The sequence below is a fragment of the Marmota flaviventris genome, chromosome 1, assembly GCF_047511675.1.
Source record: "Marmota flaviventris isolate mMarFla1 chromosome 1, mMarFla1.hap1, whole genome shotgun sequence".
In the NCBI taxonomy this organism is placed as follows: domain Eukaryota; kingdom Metazoa; phylum Chordata; class Mammalia; order Rodentia; family Sciuridae; genus Marmota; species Marmota flaviventris.
The window spans coordinates 51,500,719-51,518,972 of NC_092498.1; the positions used below are offsets into that span (position 1 = coordinate 51,500,719).

At 33.7% G+C, this 18,254-nt stretch overlaps 1 protein-coding gene across 3 annotated transcripts in view; it reads right to left on the minus strand.

Moving 5' to 3' along the window:
• Pot1 (protection of telomeres 1) overlaps positions 1-17,038 on the minus strand; it is a 104,874-nt gene extending 87,836 nt beyond the window's left edge. For 2 of the 3 annotated variants that reach the window (XM_071612830.1, XM_071612828.1), the window contains exons 1-4: positions 16,945-17,038; positions 16,036-16,220; positions 8,076-8,148; positions 2,284-2,369 (exon numbers count right to left, since the gene is read on the minus strand). In XM_071612830.1, coding sequence (XP_071468931.1) covers positions 2,284-2,369; positions 8,076-8,148; positions 16,036-16,158 — 282 coding nt within the window. In that variant the 5' untranslated portion in view covers positions 16,159-16,220; positions 16,945-17,038. The remainder of the gene's footprint in view (positions 1-2,283; positions 2,370-8,075; positions 8,149-16,035; positions 16,221-16,944) is intronic. The other variant, XM_071612829.1, reaches the window with a different exon arrangement.
• Positions 17,039-18,254: the final 1,216 nt, after the last annotated feature.

Sequence of the window (18,254 nt, forward strand, 5' to 3'; positions counted from 1 at the left end):
AAATGGTATTTCACTTTGGTTTTAATTTTTCTTATTCTAAAAATCAACAATAGTATTCATATTTTTCATGCAGTTCTTGGTCATTTGAAGATCATCTCTAGAATTTCTTTATATATTCTGGACAGCAAATCCTCATTAGATATTTCTCCCATTCTAGAAACTGCTCTTTTACTTCTGTGATAAAATCTCTTAATACATAACATTTTAAACTTCTGATGAAAAGAAATTTATTTCTTCTTTTGTTTCTTATGCATTTTTTGTCACATTTCAGAATCCACTGCCAAATCTAAGTTCATTAAGGTTCATTCCTGTATCTTCTACTTATTCACAAGACTTCGATCTACTTTGAATTAAATTTTGTGTATGATGTACAGTAAGGATCTACTTCTTACACATGGATATGATCAACCCCCACACAAAAGTTAGTTGTTTATATACACCTCCAATGTATTTGTCTTTTTAACAAATGATGAGGCAGTTGGATTTCCATATGTAAAAAAAAGTTGTTTATATACACCTGCAATGTGTTTGTCTTTTTAACAAATGATGCGTGGGGGTTGTTTTCTATGGGGGTTGATCATATCCTACTAGTTTCTTACATATGAAAATGCAACTGCCTCATCATTTGTTAAAAAGACAAAAAGTCACTATAAATAAAGATAGTTTTACTTCTTCCTTTCTCATTTGGATGTTAAATGTCTTGAATCTCTTTTTTTATACTAATTGTTTTGTTCATTGACTGGACCTGATATTCTTCTCAAAAATTAACTATTGATAGAAATCTGCATTTCTTTCTTTTCTTTTCTTTTCTTTGCACTTAGGGATTGAACCCAGGGCCTCAAACATGCCCCACTGTTTCTTGACTAACTTTTAGTGCACTTGTCTTTATGCCAGTATCAGTGTGTTTTAATTAGTATAATGTTTTGAAATCAGGAAGCATGAGTTCTAACATTTCATTCTTCTTTTTCAAGATTGTTTTGGTCACTGAAGTGCCTTAAAATTCTCTAAAACTTGGGGACTGTTTTTTTTTTTTTTTTTATTTCTAAAAAAAAAAAAATGGAACTATGATACATACAGATGTTCTTAAATCTACAGATCAATTTGGGTAGTATAGGCAACTTAACATATTAACTCTTCTGACCCAAGAACAAGGAAGGTTATTTTCTTTTAGGTCTTTTAAAACTTCTGTTAGCAATAACTTTTTAATTTTCTGTGTACTACTCTTTTTTTTTTTTGGTTAAATTTATTACTAGGTATTTTATTCTTTTATGTGCTAGTATAAATAGAATTGCTTTCATCATTTCATTTTCAGACAATTCATTGCAGGTATATATAAACACTTAACTTTTGTGGGCAGGGGTTGATCATATCCCTCAAAACTAGTAAATTAATTTATTAGTTCTAATAGCTTTCTTTTGAAGTATTTGGAATTTTCTATATATCTGATCAGTCATTTGTAAATAATGATTGTTTTATTTTTCCGTTTCCATTATGAAAGGTTTATATTTCTTCCTCTTAACTAACTGATCTAGTTAGAACATCTAGTACAATGCTGAGTATCAGGCATACTTCTCTTGTTCCTAATCAGAGAGTAGGCTTTCAGTCTCTCATTATTATATTAGGAGTGGGTTTTTCCATAAATGCCCTCTATTATGTTGAGGAAGATCCATCTTATGCTCTGATTTTGTATATTTTTATGATAAAATGTGTTAGATTTCTTACATTATCTAGTAACCTTTTCCCCATATTAACAGATATTACCATGTATTTGTTTTTTCCCCCTTTTTTCTACTAATAAATCTGGTGAAAGGCAGTGACTTATTTTCTTCTTATACTAAATGAGCTTTGCCTTCCTGGGATAAATCCTACTAGTTCACAGGGTCTAATCCTTTTCATATGTTGTTGAATTAGGTTGGCTACTATTTTGATCAGGATTTTGAAAGCATGTAGTTTTTAAATAACTGTAAGAAAATACTATAAACACAGAGCTAAAGCTCACATTAATCTTTAATAATACTTATTTTAATTAAAGGAGCAATGTATATAAAGTTAGACATGCTATTCAATACTAAAAATTAAAATGAACTAAGAAATAATTTCTCTTTATGCCAATGATTAGTTTTAATCATCTCTTAGTACTGTAACATTTCAAAGATGTCACTTTTATAGGTCTTATTCTTTATTACATGCCTGAAAATAAATAACAAATTTCAAAAAGTCTGTAAGATGAATAACATCATTAATAACTCTATTTCTAAAACAGTAAATATAAAAATATTTTACCCCTTCATAGAAAACTTTTGCACAGTCCTTTGCTAATTTTCCAAAAATTAATACATTGATGGTGTTGACCTCTGAATTTTCTTTTTCTATTGAGAAAAACACAACACATACACATAGAAAAACACTTATTAGATATAGCAGTTTTATAAATAAAATAAAACTGATGACAACTATATCTTTAAAACTAGTTCCTTGAAAACTTAATTATGAAGAAAATAATTAAATTGCTTATGACTCAATTTTAGCTTGCTGTAATACTTTAAGAATTACAAAAGTAACGTATACTACACATGAAAACCAAAATTATAACAAGTTTCAACTAGAATATATCTGATATAATATTCTATAAATATCACATTAACAATACATAATAGCAACCTTCTACTATTTTTTATGTTTGTAATCAAAAGAAATTGAAAAACTACTAATTATTTAATTTAGAAGTGCCTAAGATATCTTTCAAAATACTTCATTTTTATTGATGGTCAACTTTAAGTAATCTACAGTTATTAATGCAGAGTCTCCTATACTGCTATTTTCTCTATCAAAATTCCAGGGTACTTTGCAACACAGATTCTGATCTTTCACACTTGCATATATATGTGCTGGGAGAGAAGACCACAGTAGTTTAGGTAAAACCTAATTAAATAATGAGACTACAAAGAAATTTTACTGACAAGGTTGACTAACAATCAGTTCTTTACATGCTCCCTAAAAATACGACCATATTTATTTTTAAAGTGAAAATATCAAGGATGTTAAATACCTAAAAGACCTTATCATATTACTTCTTTTATCTCTAACACAATCCAAACACACAAGCCAAGGATCTAACATACCTAGGAATGAATATTTTTCAAACTGATGTCGAGATCAATTATACTCAATACTTAGAACCAATAAGGCAATGTCATTTTATCAAATCTTTAATAATTAAAATAGTGTTGAAGAGCAGGGATGCATTTAACATAGTGATAAACTCATTAAAAAATGCTCAACAAATATTTGTGAATAAAGGAAGTAGGTGAAACAAATCTAACTGCTGAGGTGATAATCAGTTCTTCTAAATAATGGCACATCTTGGCCAAATCATTATAACTGTAGAAGAGTTAGACAAATTCTATAAAGAATCTCAATGACATCTTCTATATTGGGGGACAGAATGTCAGACATTCTCATTCTCCAAAGGTTACCCACTTCCTATAAACCACTACAACAGAGCCAGATGCTAAGATTCAATTATATCATCTGAGAGAAGCTAATTTATATTAATTGGCAAACATTTAACTAGTTCAAGACACTCCCTTAGTAGATTTTCTTGTCATACATAAAACATCTTTCCAAAATCTGAAGTCTCTGTTTTTTGACTTGGAACTCTTAAATCTGCCACTCTATCAGGTCTAATGGCCCCTGGAATGAAACAACTACCACAGAACTACCTGTTGCTCCTTTTGCTTACCTCCCTCAAAACAAGTATATATCCAAATTCAAATATTACTGTTCCTCAAACACAAAAACTATGGCTACTAATCAAAACCTAACACATTTCTTGAATGTCTTAAATGACCTATAGAATTTTTCTTTTTGGCCATGAAGAAGCAACAAAGACTGGATTTATCCTCCAGCCTTAAAACAGAAGATCAAGAAACAAAATATGTGAAATAACTCTTCTTGGACATTAGACAAAAGAAAGTGAGTTGTGGGGTTTTTTTGTTTGTTTTTTGTTTTTTAGGAAAGAAAAGCAGTAACCTAGTTCACTTGCGGGAGAGATTGTGGGCAACAGAATATGGAGATGGAATCTAAAGTCAAGCAATTTCATTGAGTTAAAAGTCTGAGGACATCACAGTTGTTAGAATTTTCAGGACAGAGTGCAGAAAGGAAGGGAGCCATAAAATGAATGCTTTGAATTTGAATATCATTAGGTGTCCTCAGGTCTTTGGCCATATACTCATCTCCAACCGTATGAGCACTCAGTCCTCTGGGAAAGAGACGAGCCAACTGAATAGAGAATGAAGAACAATCTTGAGATTCACAAAGACCTAGAACAACCAATAGGCTAGAATAGAAAGAGTTTCTCATTTTTTAGAGTACAGAATGGACTCCTCAGAAGGATATTTCCTTAATGACAAGGCCAATATGTCCCAGAATAAAGGCTACTTTGGACCTAATTTAATGAAGCTAATCAAGTTGAATCCAACAAAATATATCCCAAACACTAACAATATTCAAAGGGTAACAAATCTAACATTTGATTATATAAAATTCTAAATATCCAGCATTCAGCAACAAACTGCCAGTCATGTAAACAGGAAAAACAAGGACATAAAACAGGAAAAAGGGAAATAAATAAAATGGCCTGGGAATTAAGTAGCTCAGTGGCATAGTACCTAGCACGCTTGAGGTTTTGCATTATTATCAGCAATGAAAAAAAAAAAAAATAGAAAAGATCCATGAACAATAGAAATAACAGCACTAGGAGAGAGGAGTTTAAGGAAATTAAAAGCATATGTTCACAAAAGTACTGAAAATCATGAACATAAGGAAAAATGGAAGATATGAAAAAAGACTCAAGTGAACCTTTTAGAGTTGAAAAATACTGAAAATTGATAATATACTGAATGGGGTTAATAAGTCAATAAACATAGAAGAAAGTGCTACAAAGAACTGGAAAATACAGAAAACCAATAAAACAAAGGCAATTATTTGTAAAGGTCAATTAAACAGACCTCTAGCCAAAAAATAAACAGGAAAAGAACACAGAGAGTAATCTCAAATTACCAAACCAAAAATTAGTAATGAGATATCACTACAAATCTATCAACATTAAAGGAGTATTCAAGAAATGAACAACTTCATGCCAACTGAGATGAACAGAATAATTTCCTTTACAAACACAAACTACCAAAGACTCCTCAAGACAAAGGGACAATTGAACAGCCCTATATAAATTAAGACACTAAATTAAGTATTAAAAGATTTCCCATTAAAATAAGGCAGTTGGCTGGCTTTACTAGTGAAATGTATAAACATTAAGGAAGAATTAACAATTCTCCAGACTCTTCCAACAAAGAGAAGGGAAACACTATGTCATGAGAACAGTGTTACTGTGACACTAAAACCAGTCAAAATTATTATAAGAAAAGAATGTTTTAGATCAAAATCTTTCACAAATATAGATGCAAAAATATTTTACATATTTGCAAATCAAACCAAATAATTATATAAAAAAGATAATACATCAAAACTAAAAAGGATTTAAACCAAGAATACAAGACTGATTTAATGTGGCAAAATCAATAAAAGTAAAATACATATTAACAAACTAAAAATAGAAGAAACTATGATCATTAACAGAGGCAGACAATGCATTTAGCAAAATCCAACATCCAATCATGATAAAACTCTCAACAAAGAATGAACTGAAAAGAATTCCTTAAGTATGATAAAGGACAATTATTAAAAATAAAAGCATGAAAAATTCAGGAATGTATTAAATATGTGTAATATCTGTCCACTGAAAATTTATAACACACTATTAAGAAAAATTAAACAACTAAATAGTGAGTCCTTACAAAGTTAATGCTAACACATGGGTATCATTAACATGTGAAATTTCCAAAGGATCTATAGATTCAGTGCAACAGCAATCAAACCCAATTAATTGTTGCTAATAAATAAAGATAAAACTGATTTTTGTTTACTGATATTTTATTCAGCAGCCTCATTAAATTTTATAATTAAATATTATATTTTTCCACTGATAACTTTAGAAATTTTACATATTTAGCAATGCCATCTGTCAGTAATGACATTCTATTAATTCTTTTCTGATCTGTATGCGTTTTAATTCTTTTGTCTTTTTATATGACAAGGACCTTTTGTAAAAAGTGGTAAAAATGAGCACCCCTATTACATTCCTGATCTCAGGGGAAAGGTTCAAATATTTCCCTATGAAGAATAGCATTTGCTATAAGATTTCTGAAGATATTTTATATCAGATTAAGAGAATTTCTTTATATTCCTAGTTGTCCAAGTGTTTTCACCATGAACTGGTATTTAATTAGATTATACCTACTGAAAAAACATAAATTAATAAAATAAAATAGACAAAATATTGATGACAATGTGTAATCTCAAAGTCTGATATCCTACTGGTAGAAACTGAAATCCTACTGGTAGAAACGTAAAACGGAACAAATCCTTTGGAAACAATCTGGCAATACCTACTAAAGACCTAAGTCCACTACTATGTAAATATGATCAAGAGAAATACTTTGTATTTACCAAAACGTGAACATGTATATACAGTATAGCCAAAAACCACAAAACTAACCAACTGCCTATCAACAGAACAGATAAACTCTTAATACACTCACAAAACAGCATACTAGAGAACAATAAAAAAGCAATGAACTACAATATCAATATTGGTCAAATCTCATAACAAAATGTTCAGATTAAAAAGCCACACATAATAGAGATACTGCCATAAAATTCAACTTATATAAATTTCAAAAACAAGCAAATTAATATATAGCATAATGACATTAATTCTCCTTGGGAAGATAGTGACTCTGGAAGACAGTATTAAGGATGGTCTTTTATGGATTTAGATGCTAATTACAAATGTATATTCTCCTCATAAAAACATCATTATGCATGATTTGTTCATTTTTCTATACATATCTGCTATGTATACGTGCTAAAAAAGAATCCAGTGACCTGAATAAAGGTACTTTGATAGATTCAAATTATGAATGCTTCTATCATGTTATATTATACTCATCTGAACATCTTTTTTTGGTCAATGAATGGATAACCTCTCTACTTGATCTCATACATGAAGTCCAAAATTTTTCTATTTACTTCATCTATGGCTTTGTTCAATATTTAAAGTTCATGTAGAAGGATTTTACCAAGTTTCTGCTGCATGCAAAGCTCTAGCCACTGGAAATATCAAAAAATAAAAACAAAAATAATACCATTTCCTGATAAATCAATTTTCTGTCAATATATGTTACTTGAAAAATGCAGACATTACAGATTTCCTGAGAAAATTTAGAATATTTTTATGATCTACCAACTTAATTTGCTCTTTCTCAAGATCACATTTGTATCTGATATTACTTTTTATAATTATTTACTGCATTTCATTCACTCTCCTATTCTGTAAATTCTATGAAGACACGGGTTGAGTTTCAGTCACTGCAGTATCCACAGAATTTTTATCAATGTCTGATACTTCGATGGTTTTTAAGAGTTGTAGAATGTTGAAGTTCTCAGTCTGTTTCCCATTCACTGCTCCAGACCATTCTTCCAACCAAATTACAGAATTTAAATGTGTTCTACTTTATAGTTTTCAAGTGCTACAAGGTACTCTTCCTAGCTTACTAAGATTCTTTGAGAGTTACTAACCAGAAGGATTTCTGCCTACATAAGGGCACCTATATAAGAAGTAACATGTTGAGGGCAAATTTTTAAGAAAGTTTAGTTACTACAATGTTTAGGTCATTATTAATAAAACTAGAAACAGGGAGATCAATCATTGCAATAGTCTAGATATGAGAGTAAAGGTTAGTAGATTTTAAGAAAAGGAATGAGAAGAAGAAGAGATGTTGAAAAAGTTTAGTAAAGGAAAATCTAACTTCATTGCACAGATTTCTGTATTAATGCGACTGTATCACCTGCTAAAATCATTTGGGTTATGTATGCATGTAGTACACAAAGGTACATATTTAAAGATTACAGGAAAAAAGCTAAACATAAATTTACTCAGCTTGCTTACTATATACCTTGAAGTCCAATCTTCAAAATAGCTCTTCCATTTCCACCGTAAGTTAAAGAAGAGATAAGTGAAAGTTTTCCCTGAAATGGGAGAAAAAAAAATTAGTTAACAAAGAGAGAATTTTATGTAATACCAAGATATTAGTAAAAATTAGAATTTTTTTAAAAGCATTAGAATTTTATCTTTTGTGAATGCTCTCAAAACCAAAATAGAATTGCTTTATATCAACCCTAACTAGTTAAATAAACAAATAAAGCCACTGGGGTTTCTGACAAGAGGTTTCTGACAAGAGTTCCTAATTATGACTTCTGACAGTTGTGAAGTCACAACTCTGCCAGAACAAAAACTTTGTGCAAATGCTACTGCAAACTTTTACAAAAATACTTTTTTGAGGATATCTGCCCAGCATCTGTCTGTACAAACTGGTGTAGACCCTGTTATTAATCTCTGTGGCTGAAGATTATTGTCTCAAAATATATAATTTTCCTCACGTTTTGATTAAAAACTTCTCCTTGTGCCTGAAGTTCCTAGAACATGTTCATAGTTGACTATGGATACAAATTTTCCTGTAATGCTATTCTATTCCCAAATAAGCTTAATTAATCTTTAGAGAATCTCTGTAATTTTTATTGAGGTTGATCCTTTCAAGAAGTCAATATATTGTGTTCAAAAAATTTTTCTAAGACATTGAATACTGCTGAATAAATTTTTCTAAGGAAAAATTTGAGGGTATAAAAATACTTACTTAATAATTTAATTTTTTAAACAATCCTATTAGTTAAGATACAGGTAAAGAAATATATCAACTTTACCCAACTTGGTTTTAACCCATATTGTTCTCTAACAAAAATAAAAAATAAATAAAATTTGAAAAATAAGGTTTGCTCTAGAAAGGAATGAAAATCTAAACAAGAAAACTTGGTAGTGCAAAATTATCTCATAAAAAAATAGTGGAGGGCTGGGGATGTAACTCAAGCGGTAGCACTCTCGCCTGGCATGCGTGCGGCCCGGGTTCGATCCTCAGCACCACATACAAACAAAGATGTTGTGTCCACCGATAACTAAAAAAATAAATATTAAAATTCTCTCTCTCTTTAAAAAAATAGTGGGGATAAATCAATATACTAAGACACAGATACAGGTTAGCCTTTCTTCTACTCTGTAACTAACCAGTCTGTCTGATTTACAAAGTTATTAATCAGAGTCTCAGATAAAATGAAGTGTTTAAATCTGAATGGTTTCTTACTTTCTTATGGCTTTAAAACTTAAGGATACTTTGAATATATTATGAGGCTCTTAGAAAACTTCCATAAAGGTATCTATTTTACTTATTGAATACAGTTTTTAAAAAGATCCTAAAACACACACCTCCCAACCTAATAATATTCCAGACATTTATCCAGTCAACAATAAAAAGAAATCAAGTTTATTGATGAGACAGAAATCAATATTAGTTATAAGTCAATTTTATTTGGAAAACAGTATTCCTAAATAAATAAGAACATGGCTATGAAGAATACATAATAAGGCGCTGGAGTTGTGGCTCAGTGGTAGAGCACTTGCCTAGCATTTGTGAACACTGGGTTTGATCCTCAGCACCACATATAAATAAATGAATAAAATAAAGGTCCATCAACATCTAAAAATTAAAAAAAAAGAATACATAATGATTCAAAAGTAAAGATAAATAGTTCTGCTTTGGAGATAGAAAGCTAGAGACTGACAACAAAAAATAAACAATTTGCAAATTTCAAAACTTTTTCTTGACCCATTAAAGAGCTGAGGTCACATGTCAAACAACTAAGGAAATCTAAACAGAAAGTGCTCTTTCAGTGAGAGATGACAGACAACACTTTCTCATCTGGGAAGTGTTATAACACTTGCTTACAGGGCAGATGCTGCCAGATTATCTGTTAGAAAAAATCATCTGACCTTTTTAATGAACTGTTAAAAACCAAGAAAGGCTAGTGAGCACAAACAGAGCCCCTGGGAGCTGCAAACACAAGGGAATTCACATCCACTTATAAGTTTCTTTCCACAGAACTGACAAGATTCACACCAAAAGGTGGGGCAAGGGTGATAGGAGTTACTACAAGAACTGGAGGACCCCTGCTTGGATCTTTCTCATCAACCTTTTTTTCAGAAGAAAAGCATGATAATGCTGGGAAAAGGGCAATAAACCTGGAATAACTTTGGTGAAAACTCACTGTAGGTAGAAGGGAGTTACTGAGGGAAAAAAAAAGAAAAAAGAAACTTCTACTCCTGCAACGGATGGTCAGGAACAGTAATACCCATACAAGGTCCAGACCTGCATCTAGGGGCATGGCAAGATCATGGAGAAGGACCCACTCACAAGACCCAGGAACTCTTCACTGCCTGCCAAGATAGGCTTAATCAGAACAGAAAGCATCCACCCATCAAAGACCAATACATATCTAGTAAAAGGTAACATTGTCTACAACTAGGAGAGAAGTACTACAGCATGGAGAGACCTTATCTGTAGAATAGAGCAAGGCAAAAACCTAAAACTAAAGATGAAGAAGACAGTGAGCAAAACCCTCTGGCCATTCCGCCTTCTTCCTACATACAAAGTTAATCTGCAGCCCACAGCACACTGAAATAACCATACTAACAACAAATCACAAACTTAGCCCTCTTATTGACTAGATTAGTTTAATGCACCACATACAGTTTCAGGAATAAAACTATCTGCTTCAATTTCCATAGTCCTATATAAGATGCATGGCTTTCAACAATATATTTGAGGCATACAAACAGGCAAGAAGTAACACTGTCTTAGACACAAAGCAACCAAGGGAATCACAAGAAGATTACATGAGATTAATCAAAGCAAATGGCTTTGTTCCTCTTACATGTGGTCCAACTAGAAGAAAGGTCTGGGTGAGAGAAGAGAATGATCAGAGAAACTATGAGTTTCAGTTACTGGAATGAGACAAGCTGGTTTCATAAAGTTGGCACCCTGGAGAGAGATCCCTGGAACCAGGGAAGGGATATGAACACTTGGGACTAGCTAGACTTGGGAAGGGAATACTAAGACCCCAGAGGTATAAGGAAGGGGAGATTAATGACCTATGTCAGAACTACTCAAAGAGCTTTCCCACAACCCAAAAGAGAATGAACTAGTGCTACTTTCACAAACTGCTGGGAAATTTGCAAGTAAAATAACTATAGACCCTATTATCATCCACCACCCCAGGGCTCTCACAATGAGGTTGGCATGGCCAACCTCCTGCACCTTCAATGGAGAATAGCTCCAAAAGTTCTCTACATTTAGGGTAAATGAACTGGTCAGGCAGGACAGATTTAAATGACCGCCCTCAAGCAGTGTCTCTGGAAACTAGATCTAAATTGAATTACTGGGACTGAACTGGGGGCCAGAGGCCTTACCAATGGCAGACCTCATAAGGGACCCTATCAACTCACACTGATCTATGTCCTTTTAGGAAGGGCTCCCAACAATTGTAATTTTGTTTCCAGAGATGAAAAATGTGCCCTTGAGATTGTATTTCTTGTGTGAAAAACAGAAAACCACACAAACAGTGTGATGTGCACCCAGAAGTAGTCTATAAACATTTAAGTATTTAATATAATTCCTTTGGTTGATACAATAGCCCTTAGTTATATATTATCTTGACAGCTTTACCTACAATGGGAGTTACTCCATAAGGAAGGTGGTATGAAATCTCACACTGCCTCAGCTGAAGTGAGCAAACATAAATGGAACCTGAGTTAAAGAACAAAAGCTTGGAAGTTAAAGGATAACTGACCAGTAAGAGACTTCAGAGTGACTTTCATCCAAGTTATGTGTTCATCATTTAACAGGAGATAAAACCCGGGGCCACTCCTTTATATTCCTTCCAAATGATATATTTACATTAAGGAGATGATATTTCTCTACCACGGAAGAGTGAAGTTGAATAGTTGTCCTACATAAACTCTACATAGGATCTATGGGATCCTTTCTTACAGTACAAGAAATCCCCTTTACATATGTAGGAAGACATCAGGTGCTCATTACATTGCCCTGAATGTTATTGCTAAGATAAGCTGAGGTACAGGGTGTACAAGAATAATATTAATCTGCCTCTACTCTAGAAATCTGTTTGCTTTCAGAATAAAAATGAAGACAGACATAAAAATGTAATACCCCATGTTGTGGACTGAATCATGTTACCCTAAAATTTATCTGTTGAAGCACTCAGTACTCCACAATGTAACTATATTTAGAGATTTTTAAGGAGGTAATTTAGTTAAAAAGAAGCCATTAGGGTGGGCCCTGATCCGATGTGATCAATGACCATGTAAGAGAATAGGATACACAAAGCGACACCAGGAGCTCACACATGCATAGAAGAAAAAAGATACAGTAAGAAGATAAACACCTATAAGCAAAGGAAAGAAGCATCAGAAGAAACCAAACCTGCAGACACCTTAATCTTGATCTTCTCTCCTACAGAAATTATGAAAAGATAAATGTCAAAGCACCCCAGTCTGTAGTATTTTGTTATGACAGCCCTAACAAACTAAAACACCCTGTTAAAATACAAGGGTTTCCTCACCAGCTGAATCTACTAAAGTACACCCCGCCAATCTAGGAGGAAAGCACAATAAGATGGTGAGATTGTCATACTGGATTAAAAAATATAATCTAGTTAAAATATTAAAACTGAAAACAAAAGAAAAAAGACACAGCATCCAAAAAGTAAAGATAAAAACTTTGGCAAGGCTTGGCCAGGTGTGGTGGTACATGCCTGTAATACCAGTGATTTGGGAAGCTGAGGCATGAGGATCACTAGTTCAGGGCAACCTGGGCAACATATCTAAACACTGTCTCAAAGTAAAATAATAATAATAGTAAAAAAAAACCCTAAAGATGTAGCTCAGAAGTAAAATTCTCTTGGGTTCAATCCCCAGTATTACAAAAATAAAATATAAAACATAAAAATAAAAATGCTAGCAAGGCTTTGTCACCATCAGACAAAACAGATCAAAGAAAATGAGCTAGCAAAGATCAAACAGGGACATCTCATAATGATAAAAGGATCAAACCATCATGAAGACACAACAATGCTAAATATTTATGCACTTAATAAGTTTTAAAATATATGAATACTCACATAACTAAACAGACAAATCCATAATCATAATTGAATTTAACAACCATCTCCTAGTAATTTACAGAACAAGCAGAAATTAAGCCACTTTGAATATGAAAGACTCAAATACACCCACCACATAATTTTATACAACTGACATTCATAGAATACTACACTTGACAACAAAGAATAGATTTTTCTAGAGACCATATGCAGGCCCACAAAGAAGTCTTAATAAAGTTTTTAAAAATCTGATAATCTTGCAGAATATAATTACAAATCAACAACAACATATTCAGATACATCCCTAGTCTAACATTATCAATGCTTTCTTCAATCTGATATCCTCTTTAACTACCATCTTTCCTCAATCCATTTCGTCACATCAAAATTCATTTAAAATAAAAAGGAACAATAAATTATAAGCTATAAAGCAGAAAAGTGATACAAATATTTTAAAATTCCAGGAAAATAACCTAATTTATAATTAACACTGTGTGACATATCTTTACTTTTTGTTTTTGTTATATACTCTGATAATTTTTTCATGTTAATTTTAAAATATGGTTTCTACAGAGTATAGACTATTTAAAGAACAGAAAACTGTTATCAAGTTTGAGAAAACTCCTATTAAGTTTCATTCATACGTAAATTGTAAGATTCATAACATTTCTCCTCAGACTAGCCTCAGGATCTACGTGATTAAGTATTTACTTTTTCCTTCACTAACTATACATAAGTATCATGGTTCAGTGGGACAGAACATATTCACAGCCTTACACAATTTCAGGTCCATTACCTTCCTCCTTCTTCTTCTTCCTTTTTTTTTTTTTTTTCTTAGTACGAGCAAGTTGTTAAGAGTGATTTCCCATAATACTCTGGCTCACTGGACAGCCTTGCAAAAAGGTAAGGGGTCTATCCTCAGGTGTGGTGGCACACAGAGGGAAGCTGAAGTAGGAGGATTGAAAGTTGTAGGCCAGCTTGGGTAATTTGGTGAGACACTGTCCCAAAATAAAATTTCAAAAGGGCTGTGGATGGAGCTCAGAGGTAAAGTACTTGCCTGGCATATGCAAGACCCTGTGTTTGAAGTGGCACCCCCTTTATCCACCATGGCTGATTTTAGGACTGTCAGCAAAAGAGTCTCTGAGAAAGAGTCCAATGTAGACAAACTTCCTATTTTCATGTCACCCTGTTTATTTGGCCACTGGCAGAGAAGATACCAGCACTCCAGGTGCTGGACACCCCCTTACTCACAAACATATCCAGTATAGTACTTTGAAGAAATGTGCAAACAAGGCCTCTGGCCTTGAGCTGGGGTTTCACAGAGATGTCTACATTTTTAAGATAAGTTACAAATGGGCTCCATGGTAACAGCTGGCAGGTGGAGACAAGAAAGGGGAAAAGAAGCTCTCCCCTTCTCAGGTGTTGTCCTTGAAGAGTTAACTTGCCCAGAACAGTGAAAGAAAAAGCTGCTTTTAAGTGAACTTTTGCAGATTGTGAACTTCTGAGCCCCTCCCCTTACATGCTGGGTATAAAATTCTGAAACTCCCTGAACTCAGGGTTCAGGGGATTAACTGATTATAGCAAAAGCTGTGCCCTCTGAACCTGGCTGAAGCCAAATAAAACTGTTTCCTGCTATCTTTGATGCCTTCCCTCGTTTGTCCCTACAACAGGTTCACTCCCGGCTAGCAATATCAGAGACTATCCACGAAAGTGACTACACACCACATAAATACATCTCCAGAAACCCAAACTAAATATATTTTATAAGACAACTTCTCCATAGCTAGAGTCAAAAAAGAAAAAAAAAAAAATCTTAGTTGCTCCAATGACATTTAGTATAAGAGAAAATATGATGGAGGAGATGAAAAGAAATTGTAGCCTTAAACATCTGATAAAACAACTTATTTTGGCAAATTAAAAATCTATATCAATGTGTAAAATAATTTCTAATGCCTCTGACAGCATGGTAGAAGGGCTTATGCAGGTGTAAGAGTCTTTGAAGCTTGCTCTAGTCAGTAAAACTAATTATATAGTATCTTCATCTACACAGATGAGGATTAATAGTGCCTATGCCTATATCATTGGTCTTAGTGATGATTAAATGAATTAATATACATAACGCACCGACAAAAGGAGCTCAATAAATATTAACTTTTGTTATTATTTTATTGCTGTTTTTTCCACATTTATCTCCTTACCATTATCCCCACTAACACTCAGATTATTATCAAATATCACCTAGATTACTGTAACTGACACTTACTAAATATCCTTCCTCTGATTTTTTAAAATACAATATATTCTTCACACAGGAAGTAGAATAATTTGAATGCAAAATGAATCATGTATTTTTCCTGCTTAACACCTGCTGAGAGCCTTCATACTTTTATGGTAACATCCAAATTCCTTAACATGCACATGATTACAGCTTTTCCCCAAAAGAAAAAGAGAGAGAGAGAGAATGAATCTATCATCCTGTAAATTCCAGTTCAACTTTCCTGCTAACATATGTAAACCAAAAACTCTCTCATGTTCACATCATATGACTACCACACTTAGTAATAAGAATTAGAGATTGAGCAATCCTATCAAACTCTTCAAAAATACAATCACCTTTAGTTCCCCACAATATTTATTCATCTATGTATCTCAGAAACCCACTCCAATATATTACAAAATTCTAAAAGTTTGCTATGGATAATTATGCAGAACTTGTTGAACTATTCAGTCTCAACTGTTAAGACAAAGATAAAAGCCATTCTTAAGACAGTTCTCATAAAGAAAATGAACATAAAATTCTCATTCCCTTTAGAAAGAAAAAGCATTGTGAGTTAAGAAACGTCTTACCTGAATATATTTCTTGCTATAATCACAACCTGGCTGTAGAGATCTGAAATCTACCTTGTGTAATTTACTCAGCTGCTGAACTTCAGGCACCCCACTGACTTCCTTTATTAATTCAAGTGGCATATCAATTCTGCTTCACAATGACATCCAAAGCAAATTCAACTAGGGAAGTTGACAGCTTGCTGCTAAAGACACAAAGACCAGTGTTTTATCCAAAACATACTCAAAAAATAAGTCTCTTTGACTTGTTTGGCTTTTCATTTTTTTTAATAAGATACTTATCGCTGTTGGGGTTGAAAGAGTGGCAAAATGATGGATTACTTTATAACCTTATTATAATTACCAATATAGAACATTCTAAGGAATGGAGACAATTTCTTTTTTCCATTTAGCGTTTGCATTTAAAATACCTCTAAAAGCTAGCTTTAAGAAGTGTCAGAAGTTCACTAACAAACTTCACCAATGTATAACTGTAAAAGCAATTGAGGAGGAGGTGCTGAAAGTTTGGTTTTTGTTTTTCAATACTCCTGACAATTGTAATATTGTGTAGGCAAACTGCAACAAAGCATCTATTGTTGCTCCACCCTCCATCCCCTATATAATCCAAAGAAAAGATAAACTGTTAACTTGCGGACTGGCAGTTAAATCCTATTTCTCAAATGTTGACCTGGAACACTGACTAGTATGGATACTTAACTTTAACATGTACCCGCCAACCTTGCCCAAGCCACTTCATTTCCGTTAGATCAAGGACTTGTACGTTGGTTTCTCCCAAAACACCAGCCAAGATGCAGCGCACAGCAGGTTCACCATAAACACACATAAGGAGAGTTTCCGCGAAATTACTACATCAATGTGGATCTAAACGAAATCAATCTCTAAAGAATGCTGATCCAAGGTTCAACCTACCTCTCACAGACGCAGCAAACTCCAAATCCACTTAAAAAGTCACTCACTCACAAGCTAGAAAGAAAACTAGGAAGAGTTTAGAGACCGGCGCGTCCGTGACGTCACGCGCACGCCGGCGTCTCCGCCTTCGCGCGTGCGTACGGGGTCACTAGGGGGCTAACCAGCACTGGTGGAGGACAAACCGCGCCCGTTCCCAGGCCTGAGGCGCCCTAGAGGTTTTCTGAAATATGTAAAGGAAAGGGGCGGGGGAGGGCCTACAAGCCCCACCCAGTTTGTTCATGTCCATCCAAATTCTCGCCGCTCCTCCTTGCTCCACCCCTCGTCAATTTCCCGCCTTCTCCGCCGGAGAAAGCTGGTGAGCGGATCCTGTGGGCTAGGTGATTCCTAAATCCTGTATCCAATAAGAAGCCATCCAAACCAGGGCAAGAGTGGACGTTTCATTTGGTGAATCGTAAGCTCATGGGAGCTGAACTTTTAAAATTTCTTACCCGAAAACGTATGCTCCTGAATGCAATTTTTACAGAGAAATATTTTCGAGTATGACAATGTTCTTTGATAATTTTTATAGCAGGTTTCAGGCATTGACATAATGAGTTATGCTATTTTCAGGCAAATTTGATTTAAACTTGCCATTGGTTTACAATGCAATGATGAGACAAAATGTGAAATGTGAATTATCCGCTAATTTCCAGTGTTTTTCAATCATTTGATTTACGTGAAACCATAATGTAATAAAGAACTACATAAATATTTTCAAGACTGATTTGGACTAAAATGTCTGCTTTGGGTGATATTTGCAGGAAGAAATAGTTCACTGGTTGTCAAGTACCTATTTTTTCAACAGGAAGCATTCAAAACAAGCCCATCTTCCCTTTTCCCTCCCCATATCTGGATTCACATAACATACTTAAGCCAGGAGGAATAACTGACAGCTCAGGAGCTGCCACTGGAGGAAAACCATAGGCTCAGATCATATCCTTGTTTCTCCTTCCTAAATGAATCCCTACTCCTGAGCTTTGTATCCCAACCACTTTCATCTGACCTCTGTCAACAATAGTATACTCTCAACATGTTTTCAAATTTCTCTCCTTACTCATTCTTTCCCAGCTGCATTTTAAAACTTTAGTTTAGTATCCCAAGGTTATTAAGAACAGGAAGAATTGTTTACTATTATATCTGTGGGTCTTATGCAATTTCTGATGCATCATAGGTGCCGAATCTTTGAACAATGCTCAGGGAAACTGTTTTTCTTTCCTCACCTCTAACTTACACTCTTCTCTCCCCTCCCATCCTCACCCCATTACACTGAA